This window comes from Haliotis asinina, chromosome 1 (assembly GCF_037392515.1).
Source record: "Haliotis asinina isolate JCU_RB_2024 chromosome 1, JCU_Hal_asi_v2, whole genome shotgun sequence".
Classification (NCBI taxonomy): domain Eukaryota; kingdom Metazoa; phylum Mollusca; class Gastropoda; order Lepetellida; family Haliotidae; genus Haliotis; species Haliotis asinina.
In genome coordinates, this window is record NC_090280.1 from 94,061,082 (window position 1) to 94,077,708 (window position 16,627).

The 16,627-nt window shown below is 38.0% G+C and overlaps 1 protein-coding gene across 1 annotated transcript in view; it reads left to right on the top strand.

The window, feature by feature from the left end:
- The window catches only part of LOC137255689 (unconventional myosin-Ic-like), a 114,420-nt gene that overhangs the window by 50,442 nt on the left and 47,351 nt on the right, over nt 1-16,627 (top strand). The window contains exons 2-3 of the mRNA XM_067793181.1: nt 9,692-9,998; nt 13,736-13,851. Of these exons, the coding sequence (XP_067649282.1) occupies nt 9,873-9,998; nt 13,736-13,851 (242 nt within the window). The 5' untranslated portion in view covers nt 9,692-9,872. The remainder of the gene's footprint in view (nt 1-9,691; nt 9,999-13,735; nt 13,852-16,627) is intronic.

Sequence of the window (16,627 nt, forward strand, 5' to 3'; positions counted from 1 at the left end):
TATTTGTAAACCGTGACCTTGAATGCATGACTTGTTTTTATGGATTACATCTGCAGGGCTTCCATTATTGAACACCCTGCCCCACTGTGGACCCATCCCTTTGTGGTCAGTATTAATGTGGACAGTGCCCAGGGAATATTGAAACACCATGCTTTCTGGGGAGACATGGTGAATCTAATGGCTGAAATCAATTATCAGTTTGTTGTTGATGTCAACATGTGCTATTAGTCAGACTACATGTGGACATGTAAATTTATACAAATGTTGTGGGACTTTATGTGAGACTGTTTCTGTTTCACTAATTGATCCTCGCATCTTCCTGATACGTGATTCGTTCGTCACTTACAAAACAAATGGAACACAAAGTCCATGAAATACTCAGCTGCAGATCAGTATCGGATGAGATTATGCTAATCACATGTTTTGTATGAGGGAAGGGAAATGTATAATACTTTATGGATAACAACTTCTTTATTTCCATCAACTTCTAAAATGCCAGGGAGCTGAACTTTCTTATCCAGATGCAACAGTTTACAGGAAGATAGTTTTATTCTGACTTTGTTAACGAGCTCAGTTTAAACTGCAAAAGAAAAATTGTGAAAAGTATGCAAAGTATACAAACAACCTAATTATACTGACTTGCTTGCTTGCTACTTTTTTTTAAAAGCTGTAGTATGACAGTATATATGTATTTATGTTTGTATTTACCAAATGTGTCCATTTCGATTTTGTGCTTTTCATTTCCTGGTCAAATACAGGCATCACAGAAAGTGTAGTGAAAACTGCATATGTTGGGCAGTACACAAATCAATACAAATGTCATGTCAAGGAGAATGGTACTTTATGGATAACACCTTTTTTATTGTATTATGATGCAACATTTTAGCACAGATTCTTGTACAATTGTTAAGCAAGAGTGACATGATCCAGCACAGAAACGACTTCTGTATGCCTAACAAGGATAACATGCGGCATGAAGGGGATTAACAGCAGCAGCAACAACGATGGAATTTGTTATCAACTTCTAAAATGCCAATCAAACAGAAAATAGCAATGGCCCCTGAAACGAAGTGTTTGAAAGACATTTATGTTGGATGAACATGAGTACATGACATGTTCTATGGATAGCAACTTCAGTTTTACTCTTTTTACAGTGTTTCAGAGCTAATTCAGGCATCCGATTAAGTCTGAAACATTGTATGAAGAACAAAAATGAACTGTAAAAGGTGTCATGTATTCATCACCTGAAACAGTTTAAGCAGGAATATTTTTCAAAATGTCTGCTCATTTGTGTGAAATTGCCCAAAAGACCTGACCCAAAAGAGTAAGGCTCTTCTGAATTCCCAAGGAAAGCTTACCAATAGCCATTGTGTATGATAACTTGTGAACAAATATTCAATAGCAGAAATAGTATCACTGCTAAAAACCTTTTTCTAGGGAAAACCAGTTCCACAACATCCGATTTCACTTCGGTATGATGCAAACATGTCATTGTCATTGTTGGAGGGAATACACTGTCAAACCAGTAACTAACAAATCTTAGTCAGGAGACAAGGGTAAATATGTATGTAGCTAACAACAGGAAATTTTAAGATCCTAAATGGAACTTTGTTTGCTGGGTTCGACTTCAAGTACATACTAAAAGATTCTGACACTTAACAGGCTGAAAATTTAGTGCAGACAAACCCAGCATCCAGTGTAGATTTATGTCTACTATCTTGTTGTTGCCGTTGTTAAATGTTGCTGTTGCTGCTGTTGTTGTAGAGTGTTGCTGTTGAATGTTGTAAGTGGATATTTCTCACACTGACAACACAAGTCCTTCTAGAGTCCACAACGAGTTATTGTATGCTTATCACGAGGAGTTTTCAAGTTCCTAGCTGCTCCTGCTCGTTTACATGAGTATTTCAAGTGCACTGTACTGTGTACTGTACTGTATACTACATGTGATACAAGACTGATCCTTGGTACGTATGAGACCAGGTACCAGATAGTGTAATGCTTGTGTTTGGAATTTGTTCCTAAGCCACTCAGTGGTGTGGAATAATTATGATGAAAATTTCATTCAAATGATTGAGAGTTCTGGCTTTTCCTAAGAATCTTTAATAATGAAAAGGGCTGACTGAACGTGGGAGCCTTGTGGTTGAAACGTTGGCTTGTCACACTGAAGACACAGGTTCAAATCCCTACATGATTACAATGTGTTAAGCGCATTTCTGGTGTTCCCTGCCATGATGTTGCTGGAATATAGCTAAAAGCAGCATCAATCCAAACTCTTGTCAGTAAGTCAGTTAATTATGACAACGAAACACCTCTAATTCTGACAAATACACATCAGTGAATGTATGGAGGTGCTTGTATTGTGTCAGCCTAACATACATACTACAGGAGAGTAGAGTATGACAATATGACAGTTATACCATACCTCAGACTACAATGATTGATGGGTGTGGGTTACATGTGAGTGGTCGGAAGTGTGGCCACTATATCAAAGGCTCCTGGACAATGATGGTGCTGGAATGACACACTTCATCACTGAGGGACGAGGTCAGAAGTGTTACATGTGAGGGCAGGACAACACTGACCCCTCTGGCCTTAGGTACTGACCAGCCAGCTCACCACTGACCCCATGTTGTGTCAGAGGTGACTGTCTTGTACCTGTTTGATGGTCACCGTCACTACAGTATCCACAAGTTATGGATTGTTAAGTTCATTTGGGATTTCGAGTCTGCTTCCTCAGATGCTCAATTTCATGGACAGGGAAAGGTAGGTTGGAAACTACTTAATGATCTCAGTAAGAAATGGTAGAAAAAGGCTGTCCCCAGATTTGTAAATCTAAGGACTGAATTGTGAGTGAACCGCCTCAGTTATTTAAGGTGTGTGTTCATCTCAAGGTTATGAAAGGCTGGATGAGGGTAGGCTGCAAGAGCAGGGAATGTATGAATATACAGGCTGCTGAAAATTGGAAAAATTTTGGTGACCGGTGAGATGAAATAGGCTGTAAGAATTGGATGAGTACATGCTTCAAGGGATGAGAATTTAATGAGGATAGGCTGTAAGAGATGACAATTTGATGAGCATAGGCTGTAAGAGATGACAATTTGATGAGCATAGGCTGTAAGAGATGACAATTTAATGAGCATAGGCTGTAAGAGAGAAGGATTTGATGAGCATAGGCTGTAAGAGATGAGAATTTAATGAGCATAGGCTGTAAGAGAGAAGAATTTGATGAGCATAGGCTGTAAGAGATGACAATTTAATGAGCATAGGCTGTAAGAGAGAAGGATTTGATGAGCATAGGCTGTAAGAGATGACAATTTAATGAGCATAGGCTGTAAGAGAGAAGAATTGGATGAGTACATGCTGCAAGGGATGAGAATTTAATGAGGATAGCCTGTAAGAGATGACAATTTGATGAGCATAGGCTGTAAGAGATGACAATTTAATGAGGATAGGCTGTAAGAGAGAAGGATTTGATGAGCATAGGCTGTAAGAGATGAGAATTTGATGAGCATAGGCTGTAAGAGATGAGAATTTGATGAGCATAGGCTGTAAGAGAGAAGGATTTGATGAGCATAGGCTGTAAGAGATGACAATTTGATGAGCATAGGCTGTAAGAGATGAGAATTTGATGAGCATTGGCTGTAAGAGATGACAATTTAATGAGCATAGGCTGTAAGAGATGACAATTTAATGAGGATAGGCTGTAAGAGATGACAATTTGATGAGCATAGGCTGTAAGAGATGAGAATTTGATGAGCATAGGCTGTAAGAGAGAAGGATTTGATGAGGATAGGCTGTAAGAGATGACAATTTAATGAGGATAGGCTGTAAGAGATGAGAATTTGATGAGCATAGGCTGTAAGAGATGACAATTTAATGAGCATAGACTGTAAGAGAGAAGGATTTGATGAGCATAGACTGTAAGAGAGAAGGATTTGATGAGCATAGGCTGTAAGAGATGACAATTTAATGAGCATAGGCTGTAAGAGAGAAGAATTTGATGAGCATAGGCTGTAAGAGATGACAATTTAATGAGGATAGGCTGTAAGAGAGAAGGATTTGATGAGCATAGGCTGTAAGAGATGAGAATTTGATGAGCATAGGCTGTAAGAGATGAGAATTTGATGAGCATAGGCTGTAAGAGAGAAGGATTTGATGAGCATAGGCTGTAAGAGATGGGAATTTGATGAGCATAGGCTGTAAGAGATGAGAATTTGATGAGCATAGGCTGTAAGAGATGAGAATTTGATGAGCATAGGCTGTAAGAGATGAGAATTTGATGAACATAGACTGTAAGAGAGAAGAATTTGATGAGCATAGGCTGTAAGAGATGAGAATTTGATGAGCATAGACTGTAAGAGATGAGAATTTGATGAGCATAGGCTGTAAGAGATGACAATTTGATGAGCATAGGCTGTAAGAGATGAGAATTTGATGAGCATAGGCTGTAAGAGAGAAGGATTTGATGAGGATAGGCTGTAAGAGATGACAATTTGATGAGCATAGGCTGTAAGAGATGAGAATTTGATGAGCATAGGCTGTAAGAGATGAGAATTTGATGAACATAGACTGTAAGAGAGAAGAATTTGATGAGCATAGGCTGTAAGAGATGAGAATTTGATGAGCATAGACTGTAAGAGATGAGAATTTGATGAGCATAGACTGTAAGATACTAGTATTTGATGAGCATAGGCTGTAAGAGATGAGAATTTGATGAGCATAGGCTGTAAGAGATGAGAATTTGATGAGCATAGGCTGTAAGAGATGAGAATTTGATGAGCATAGACTGTAAGATACTAGAATTTGATGAGCATAGGCTGTAAGAGATGAGAATTTGATGAGCATAGGCTGTAAGAGATGAGAATTTGATGAGCATAGACTGTAAGAGATGAGAATTTGATGAGCATAGGCTGTAAGAGATGAGAATTTGATGAGCATAGACTGTAAGAGATGAGAATTTGATGAGCATAGACTGTAAGAGATGAGAATTTGATGAGCATAGGCTGTAAGAGATGAGAATTTGATGAACATAGACTGTAAGAGATGACAATTTGATGAACATAGACTGTAAGACATGAGAATTTGATGAGCATTGCCTGTAAGAGATGAGAATTTGATGAACATAGACTGTAAGAGATGAGAATTTGATGAACATAGACTGTAAGACATGAGAATTTGATGAGCATAGGCTGTAAGAGATGAGAATTTGATGAGCATAGACTGTAAGAGATGAGAATTTGATGAGCATAGCCTGTAAGAGATGAGAATTTGATAAGCATAGACTAAGAGATGACGATTTGATGAGCATAGGCTGTAAGAGATGAGAATTTGATGAGCACAGGCTGTAAGAGATGAGAATTTGATGAACATAGCCTGTAAGAGATGAGAATTTGATGAGCATAGACTGTAAGTGATGAGAATTTGATGAGCATAGGCTGTAAGAGATGAGAATTTGATGAGCATAGACTGTAAGAGATGAGAATTTGATGAGCATAGACTGTAAGAGATGAGAATTTGATGAGCATAGGCTGTAAGAGATGAGAATTTGATGAACATAGACTGTAAGAGATGGCAATTTGATGAGCATAGACTGTAAGACATGAGAATTTGATGAGCATAGACTAAGAGATGAGAATTCGATGAGCATAGGCTGAAAGAGATGACAATTTGATGAGCATGGACTGTAAGAGATGAGAATTTGATGAGCATAGACTGTAAGAGATGAGAATTTGATGAACATAGACTGTAATAGGTGAGAATTTGATGAGCATAGACTGCATAGGCTGCCTGAGCTGAGTAGGGGAAGATTATTGAGACCTTGAGATGAGAATGCAAGAAGGACTGAGTTATTGGGTGCTAATTCTGAGAACATAACAGACAAGAATGAAATGAGGGCAAATGTTTTATTCAGTATGTGATCAGAGACTAGACGGCCAGTCTGTTAGCCTCTAGCCCTGTGCATGTTGCCGTGACGCCTCAACAACTTCTATACCTACAGCTGCTCAATACCTACTTCTGTGGACATGATTTACAATCAAAGGTTAGATCAAAGAAAGTATTCATACATCTTTACTATGTGGAGAACCTGTTTTTGAACCATGCTTCCTTATCAGTGTTGGTGTAAATCATGGAATTTTGCACTCCCTGACTCAGCCAGCTGACATGGGTTGTCTTGAAATACTCCTGCCTTGGTTTTATCAGTTATGTGATTACCGTTGACTTGGGTGTTTTTGTTTTTTATTTGTCATTTGTAGTATTTTTTTGTTTTTGTGGTTAAAGTGCCTCAAGCAGTATGTCATACAGGGTGATAAAGTTTACAAATCATCAAAGTGTAGGTTTACACAGGCAAAGTTTGTTAATTGAACATTGTTGCTTGTTGCATTTGTCAGATCACAGGCTTATAGTTATTCCACTGGACAACTGTGTCTGTGAATGAGTATGTGAATTTTAATTTTGCACAAGCCCTTAGCAATATTCCTGCAATATCATGGCAGGGACACCAGAAATGGGCTGCAGCAGAATAGTGATGCCGCTGCTGTTACTGTGGCAGGATAGTGATGCCGCTGCTGTTACTGTGGCAGGATAGTGATGCCGCTGCTGTTACTGTGGCAGGATAGTGATGCCGCTGCTGTTACTGTGGCAGGATGGTGATGCCGCTGCTGTTACTGTGGCAGGATGGTGATGCCGCTGCTGTTACTGTGGCAGAATGGTGATGCCGCTGCTGTTACTGTGGCAGAATAGTGATGCCGCTGCTGTTACTATGGCAGGATGGTGATAACAAGTGCACAGTTGTGTGTCGGTCGAAGGACAATGCATCCCTAGTAGACCAAACTGCTGGTAGTTAGATTATGGCACAGGCTGGAATGGTTTAACAGTTGTCCATGGATGATGATGATGATGATGATGATGATGATGATGATGGTGATGGTGATGACATCTAAGTTACTCAATCACCTCATCAAGGCTCAAGATTAGCTTAAAACAACTTGCAGTCACTAACCTATGACTACTGTTTTTCGTCTTTAAATTCTGACATTTTGGTTGAAAATCTACCATTCAGTTTATTTACACCAAGCTGAAACTCTGAATTTGACATACATTCAAAGCAATGAAAATCAAAATGAGAAAAAATTCTTCCATACTCTATTCATAATACAGAAATCACAGCTTTCAAATGAGACATTTGCACACCTGTAACAAACTGGTGAAAGCAAGTGATATCCACTCTGTTGATACCCAACCTTTGAGACCACTGTGACTGTAGGTTGTTCAAACACACTTGTCATGTACATTGTGCTCAGGTGGAGTGCTGGAGAGGAGGCTTGTACTGGGACAAGGGGACTCAATGTAGCTAGGCATATATCTAACTCCACTTGCTATTTATCCAGGTGCCTACTGCTCTCTATAACAACTACAAAGGTCTATTGAAGCTCAGTGAAAATTGTCAAGCCCATATATACATACACATCTGACTTGTGACAATACAGAAGGTATTCGATCATGTTTATGTTTGACCAAATTAGCTTATTTTGGTGTTTGCAGTAGATTGTCTTTTTTATCAGTTGAAAACTTTGGTCTCAGTGAGTGAATTTAGTTGGGCTTCAGTCATTGAACCCAGGGCTTAGTGATAGGCAAACACTTTAATCACTTGGCTACCCCTCAGACCAAGTCGGATTTTGACATTTGCAATAGGTGCCATGTTGATGGAGTGTAGAAATGCATTGTAATGTATATATCTTACAATTGATCAACATGGTGTATATTCATCTTTAATGTTGTCAGACATTCAATTGTTGCCATGTCCAGCTGTTAGGGAGTGAAGAAACTCAAGTCGCTCTGAGTTACAGTGGCTTTCATTCAAATTGTCCATCAATCATTCAAGCTTTACTTAAAATTCTGATGAAGAAATTGTAAGGATCGGTTTTGTGTAGCCAGAGGTGTAAAATTATTGGTATTCTGTGGATGATTCCTTGAAAATATCAAAGGTTTTTGGATAGCCAAAGTTGTTAAATTATTGGCAATCCATGGATATATTGTTCTTTGAAAATATCAAAAGTAATTAATAACGATATTTTCATTGGGTAGTTACTGGTAGCTACATTGGTCCAGTGTGAATTGCTTGGGACTCACTCACTCAATTTACTGATATCAACCTTCATTGGGTAGCTAGTTGTTAACATGTTCACTCATCTGAATGTTTGAAGATCTGAGTTCGATATCCCTCATGGGTACTATGTGTGAAGCCCATTTCTGGTGTCCCTCTTGTGATATTGCTTGAACATTGCTAAAAGTGATGTAAAACCATACTCACTTAGACATTCTGTCATAGGGGAGGTATTTGGTAGCTACATTGGTTCATTGTGCATTCCTCACTCACTCACTCACTCACTCACTCACTCACTCACTCACGTTTTAGTTCACTTGTACATCACACTCAACTCAAATGCATAGATAGTTCAGTTGTGTACCCTACTTGCATAAGCCTCAGTGAGCCGTCTGTAGATGTCGTCTGTCTACTGAAGGTGGGATGGTTATGTCTGTCACTTAGGATCCTCTTGTGGTAATGTCAAACATGTCAAAATCTTTACTCATTTCAGCCAAGATATTTACAAAGTCAGCAAGAAATGTTGTGAAGGGTTGTTAAAACCTGCTTCTTAAAACTGTTCCCAGAACTTTTCCTGTCCAAGCTGACACTCTTAAAAAGGTGTAATTTCTGACAGAGTGTGTGAAAGTCAGATGTAACTTCTGGCAGTAATTCACCATCACCAAACCTACACTTCATCATTGACATTATAATGTACACCGTTGTTTCACATCTTCTTGTTTAAGTCATGAGCTAGTTGTGATTGTGATGTTAAAATAAACAGTGTAGATTTCTGAAACCTCTAAAATAATACCCAATATGCCACCAATGCTTTCACTGGACCGTTCATGATTCTTATAATTGCATACAGTGTTAAATGTTATTTAATGAGGTTGAACAAGGACAGAGATTAAGAGCTCAAAGAACGTCTTCATTACATCAGGATGGACATTTCAGAGTCAGTTTTGATTCCGAACAGAAGTGTAAGATTCTGCTTAAAACAACCCAGTCAGCTGTAATACATGATTAAGAGGTTGTTTATCCTGGAATATATCCTTATTTTTCATACCTTTTATATCTTTCAAAAACAATCTTAAATCACTTTTTCCTTTGTGAAATTAAAATATATTATCACAGGGACATGATTAGCCACATCATTTGAGATATCGATGTTGTAAGCTTGGTAAATCTAACTAATGATTAAGTTTTCATCTTCCTTGTTTGAACAGTGTCCTCTATTTAAGGGACGATGACATTCTGGAGGCATCTGTGACCTTGAACTCCCAGATGTACTCTATATAACTATGTTTTATAAGTCCTGTAGGACTCTATTTTAACTTTTGATTTTTTAGTTTATGCTATTTAAGAATGAAAAGGAAAACACATTGCCACACTGGTTGAAATGCTAAGATACTTTGTTATGTTTTTTTTAATTGTTTTCTATTTTTAAACAGATAAGTGTTAATATCCTGTTTTATTTTTTAGTCTTTTTCCTAGTTACTTCTCTGATGAAATTTACAACCCATTATCTGTTGTGTCTGGACACCACCCCCCTCGTAGAATGTTGCTTGTGATCCTCAATCCGACCCTTGTCTTCTGTTTGCACAGGCAGCTTAGCAGAGGTGTTCAAACAACCAGACATGATCAGTTGATTGGACACTCCACTGTGGAACTGGGCGTGCAGCGATTACGGTAGACGGTGCTGTCTCTCGACATCAGGTCTGTCTGATGCGTCAACTCATCGCAAGGTCGCCAGGTGCAAGATCGTAGCGACTGTCGTAAGACAACCATGGAGAACGAGTTACACAAAAGGGACAGGGTTGGTGTTCAAGACTTTGTGCTCCTAGAAGATTTTACCAATTCTGATGCCTTCAATGAAAATCTGAAGAAACGATTCCAGGGAAATCTTATCTACGTAAGTAACATGATTATGTGAGGAGATTGTGTAACCCTGTTAAGACCCCCGGGAATGTCAAATATTAGTCAAGAAAAAACAAGTTCACTTCACAGCTAGAGTGACACGGGCTTGTTATGTAATTCTGTGCCAATGATTTCTCAGGTGTAAGTTTTGCACCATTTCATTTTTAGAAAAGATAATAGTAGAAATTTTGTGTAAAATCACTGAAATGTGGGCTTGTTATTACTAAATAAGATTAATGTAAATACATTGTCATTATTTAACTTGAGAGACCCTACTGCTGTGATATCTTTAAGATTAACATAAACTTTTGGGCAGAAATATGGTAAATACAGAGATGAATTTCAAATATATTCACTCATAAAAGAATGGACAATGATAACCATCTATGTGTAAGATCCTTGAAGATCCGGGGTAGAATTGGTCTTCAGCAACCCATACTTGTTGTAAGAGGTGACTAATGGTAGTTGACATGTCACTGTGTCCAGACTGTGTGGATTGATGCTCATGCTATTGACCACTGGATTCTGGATTGTCTGCCACGACTCAATTATTTACAGACCGCCACCATATATCTCAACTCATATCTGGGAGTTGCCCAACACATTGGCCCAGCTACAATGATCCCAAGACTAACATCTTGTTTTGAGATTATTGTATTTTCCAGGAGAAAAAATGGTTATTAAATTATAATCATAAAATATGAGGTTAAGAGCAGGGACTTTAAACTGTGGTGATCTAGACTTGCCACATTTTCTAGACTTTCTGTGCTATCTTGTATAGGTTTATCTCAGGGTCTATATGTAAGACTAGTTGACCAGTCTGTATGACCCTAGACTCCATTGTTTACAGGCTGTCATGACCTGGTGGGGATTCAGGGTCAGAATTAGTTCTAGGTTTTCTATGTTGGTCTTATGTGGCAACGACTTGGGTGATCAGACTCAGCTGTCTGCCTGACACTCATCATTGACCACAATACCATTTCCTGGTATGTCTGGTCATGACTTAGGTTTTTGTAGGGCGCGATTATGTGTTTGGAATATTGCCAAGTGTGGCACAAGGCGACTGACTATACAAGCAGCATAAAACTTCCTGCTCATCCATCTCCTTCTCTCCTCACTCACTCACTCACTCACTCACTCACTCACTCACTCACTCACACTCACTCACTCACTCACTCACTCTCACTCACTCACACACAATTTCACTCATAAGTAGGTGGGATGTGTTTCACTGAGAAGTTGAAGTCACCACAAAAGAGGCTTGAAGTTATATGTAACACAGGTAAATGTGTCTGAATCCCCATCTATCATATGTCCGACGAATGAAAGTAAATGTACATGCAACGTATTTGAAAATAATTTTTAGCAACTGTTGCAATGTTATCACAATGTTACAAGGCCAAAACCATTTGCTGAAATACTGCAAATGTGAGGGCCAAAATGCAAGTATCAAACCTGAATCCTCTACATAACCATAGCACTTCTATTTCATGCCTGTATGATTTAACCAGCATCAAACATGGGTACATACTTTGCTTTACCTTGATGGATGGTGGGACAGTATAATGGTTAAAGCGTCATGCTGAAGACCCAGGTTCGATTCCCCAAATGGGTATAACATGTGAAGCCCATTTTTGGTATTCCCTACTATGATGGTGATATTGCTGGAATATTGCTAAAACTAAACTCACTCACTCACTCGAAAATACATTTTGTGCCAGAATTTTGAATGTAATTTAGCTCATCTAATCTCACTCACTCACTCACTCACTCACTCACTCACTCACTCGAGTATATACATTTTGTGCCAAAATCTTGAATATAATTTACCTCACCTCATCTCTGATGTGGAATCCAGTTTGGAAAATGATAACACTAGAGTGGCTTCTCTGTGAGATTTTTCACAGCTGTAATTTTTGCTCAGAAGCTCAGGTCAATGGGTTGAAACAGAGAAGGCTAGAATAATTATTAGTTCAACCTGAAATCTTTTTTTGACCTTAGCAAGAAATATTACTGTCATTAAAAATTGTTGTTTAGAAAAGTCTCCCTTGATCTTGATAATACAAGTAACCATGACGACAGATACTGATTCACACACCTGACCTTGACCTTGTTATGTCAGTGCTTCTTCAACACCTGCACCAAAGCAAGGTTGTCTCACACTTTGCAACCTGAAGATATAAATATCATATAAACATATCCCTTCTCCCGCACACTGAGATACAAGATTCAGTTTGGATTAATGAAGCCCTGATAAGACGGTATGAGCTATTTTAGATATGTAGGTTAAGTTTACATTGTATAGGAGAAGGTTCCTGGCAATGTCTGATATGTGTTGTATGATCTAGGCATGGCTGCAGTGGAGGTCAAGTCTAGATTCAGATTATGGAGAGTTGGATGCGGGGAATCCAATAAAAGTTATCCAGTTTATTTGTTTGATGTAATATCAGTTTCAGGAAATAGTTCCAAAGTCAGTCATTTCTTGTTGATTAGTTTCTCAAATATAAGTATAATACGCCACTACTTTATTCTTTGTTTATTACAGAAGTTGTTATCAGTAGTGTTATAATTATCCTCAACTAATCCTAACTAATCATTCCTCAACTTTTAAAATGCCAGTCAAACAGATTACTTACAAAAGAGTAGTGTCAGTACTGAATAAAAGAACATTATAATGGTCATAATAAGTTATGAGTTGATTGTTAAATGTTCAGTACCCTACTCTCAAAAACACTGTCACTATTTGGTACAAGTGTAACCACAAGTGAGGACCGCTATTGCCCCTTGTTTGCTTATTGGCTGTTTAGTTAATTTTGCACTTAGCAGTACTCCAGTTATATGGTGGCAGTCAGTTTGTCTCACAGTCTCTGAACCATATTATTTTCCTTAAAACCATGTTTTGTGCAAAAAGCAACATCATGAGCATTGATCTATGCAAATTTGAAACAATGCTTTGCATCAACCAAGTGAGCAAGTCTGACCACCTGAGCCTGTTAGACGTATCTTATGAATGGTTTACTGAAGACAAATTCTATCCCTGATCTTAATGGGTTAATCCTTGTTTATGTAATGAAATGTTCACATTGATTTTACATGATACTAACATGCTGCCTTGGGCGCACATCTGCCTACACTTATTCCAAACAAATGTATGGGTGTGTTGAATACAATTATCTATGATATATAAAATTGTCGCCAGTCTCAGTTTCACTTCTGAAAAGTTACTATTTTACTATAAGCTTATGAAAATAATATAAATAAATGCTAAATTGTGTAAAATTGAATTTGAAAAAGTTTCTGATTTCTTTTTCTGGTAAACCTTAAATATCACTTATCTTCTCCTATTAATCTGCTAACAGTTTCGTGTATTGAAATTTGCCAACAATAGGAAATTTATTTAATTCCATGATAGAAAAAAAAGATCCTAATCTTGATATGGTGAAAAAATGGAAAAATATTGCTTTGTAATGAACAGGCATACAGTTTTTGACTGTTCTGATTGTGAGAGACAAAATAATGGGTAACCCTATCGTTGAATCAGTCGCTCTTAACCCTGAAAACCGGGTTTTGATTTCCAACCTGTGTTCATTATGTGAAGCCCATTCCTGTAGTCCACAGCCATGATATTGCTGGAATATATACAGGTTTTGTAAAACCCAACTCACTCACTCACTCACTCACTCACTGAAAAGACAAGTATGTTTTTATGTGATTGTGTTTGATTTCTTGCAGACATATATTGGGCCTGTGTTGGTGTCCGTCAACCCATATCATCAACTGGACATCTACAACGATGACTTTATCCACACCTACCGCAACGTCAACTTTTACGAACTACCACCACACATGTGAGTGAACTTGTCATGTGAATTTCCTTGATTATCAGGTTACATCATTGCCATAAGTCCATTAATTAGTCCGTAAATTAAGTTTCTTCAGATTTTCAAAAGGCTTCTGATTCCAACAGATGACCTGATCACTCTCATCGAACCATAATCAGTTGTTAAAATAACAGTCTCTAGCTCTTGCACACATGGAAATAATGACTTCTTATTACATGACAGATTTTTGTTTAATGAATTAATTAAGTATTACATCATCGAGCCAGTAGACTAAATTCTTGCCAACCTGCGAAGGTCAGGGGTAGAAAAGGCCTTCAGCAACCCACACTTGCCATGAAAGGCGACTCTTCTTGTCGTAATTGTCGGATTGGGTTTGCAGGTTGGCACATATCATCAGTTCCCAATTGCGCAGATGGATACCCATGCTGTTGATCACTGGATTGTAACTGAAATATTGCGTAAAAACAAACTCATTTAGTCACTACATCCTTGTCATTAACTTACCATTACGCCCCAGAAAGGTCATATGGTGAAAGAGCGAATGAGTGGTTTTGCTCCATCTCAGAACTTGGGATGGGCTTCACACATTTTGACGATGCTGGGAATTGATTCCAGGTCTCTGATGATCAGATTGGTGCTTGTGGTCATTTTAGTCTCTTTGTCAGTCTCACCCATGAAGATATGGGTTAGAATTTGTCTCCAGTTACCCATGTTTGTTGAAAGAGGCAGCTAACTGAATTGGAGAGTCAGACTGTTTGACTGTTTGACTTGTGTTATCGTATCCCAGCTGTATAGATTGATGTTCATAATCTTGATCACTGGATTGTCTGGTCCAGACTCAGTTGTTTACAGACGGCTGTCATATAGCTGGAATATTGCTGCGTGCAGCATTGGACAACAAACCAACCAACTTTATCAATCTCTGTCAACATGTCTCAATCAAATTAACTTTTTTCTGATATCAAACAAGGAAATGATCAGTGCTTTATCTTGCTTCGTGAATCCTCATGCCCCATATGCAGAGAGAAGTGTAAACAAGAGAGAATCTGATATGAAACCTGTCAAAAATATTGAAAAGACATAGAATTTAGAATTAGTTAATAGCAGGGATTTATGGGACAAAAATTTCTGCATCCTATGCACATGAAAATTGAAAGTTTACACAACAAAATTTATTAACACCTCAATACTGACACAAAAGGAGTCCAAATATATTTTGTGACAATTTCGATCAGGTATCACTGAGTTAGCTACTAGCTGGAATATGGCGTCATTTGCAGTTTAATTACTTAACAATGTGATGATCATGATACACAATAGCAATAATATTTAAGTGTCTTGACCCCCCATTTTTTAGTCAAGGACCTATAAAAATTATGAATGTGCGTATACAGGGCCCGAGGTAAATCCTGGGTTTATAAGATATAACAGTTTCTTAGCAGCTGCTGTTATTCTGAATTGGCAAGGATGATTTGCAGGGTGCTTCAGTTAAACAGACGACTTATCAACAGGTTTATTTCAGTGAGGAATAAAAACAACTGCAAAAGAATAGTATATTTAGCACAGACATAGAATTCCAGTGTCTTTGGGCTTGGTGTACTTTGTGGTTCAAGGCCATTGCTCCATTTTGGACAAACATCTAGTTTGTCCTGAACTTTACAAGTCTCTATGGACACCATTTCAGATGTAGTGAATATTATAAGAGAAATGTAGGGTTTATTATGTAATACAGGGGTGAAACTGGTTCAGAAAAGATATGAGATAAAATCTCACATGGGACCAAAAACATTAGATTTTTCAAATCTTATGAGATTTAGCTGTTCGTGATCGTTCCGAAGAAAAGGAACAAATGACAAATAGGACATAGTCATTATCAACTTCAAGTCAAGCAGTCATGAATTGCAGTGAATTAAAACTCTGTAGATCTACTAACATCACCATTGGTGTCTTTTTTCTGATTGTCATCTAGGTCAACAATTTCAGTTGTTTCTTCTTTTTCATTTGTAGTCTTTAAAAATGTAAAAATTCAATATCAAATGAGATGGTTCTGTTGGCAGACCCATTTTGGGAAGCGTGTTGCCGCAGAATACTACATCCAAAGTGCGAACTCTGAACAATGTCACACAGTGCTTAAACAACACAATACTGCAAGGTTCAGAGTTTTCCATAATCCTGGCAGTGCAGCTCATTTCGTACAGCACTGTGTAACAATGTCCGAAGTTTGATACTGGAAGTTAAGCTCTGAAGATTAAAACTACGTAGAAAGCAATGGAATATCTTTAACAGAACAAAGCAACAAAAAAGCTTTCTCAGTAAAATAGATTTAAACACTTTATTATTTCTAATCATACAGTTGAGCAGTGGATGCGATTTTAAATCACTGCAGATAAATTTGAGTGTGATTGAGTCAGTCCCTAGTAATACTTTTCAGTGTGATGTACTCAGCTGTTGAAATCATTACAGCTTTGAATGTTTGGTCTGGTGAACACCATCAGCCCTTTCAGTGGTTATCATCGTGATTCCTATAATCAGTGTATCTAGTGATCTTTCAATGTATCTAGTGATCTATGAAGATCTGGGTTAGAATCGGTCCCCAGCACATCCCATTTGTGTAGATCTGTGCTTATTAAATCAATCACTGCATTGTATGGTCCAGATTGTCTGATCAATTATTCATAGACTACTGTCAATTGGTGGGATTGCTGCTGTGTGCAGTGTTAAACAATAGACAAACAAACAACCAAAAATTTCGTTCCGATTCTGTGGATGATCCTCTTTGTTT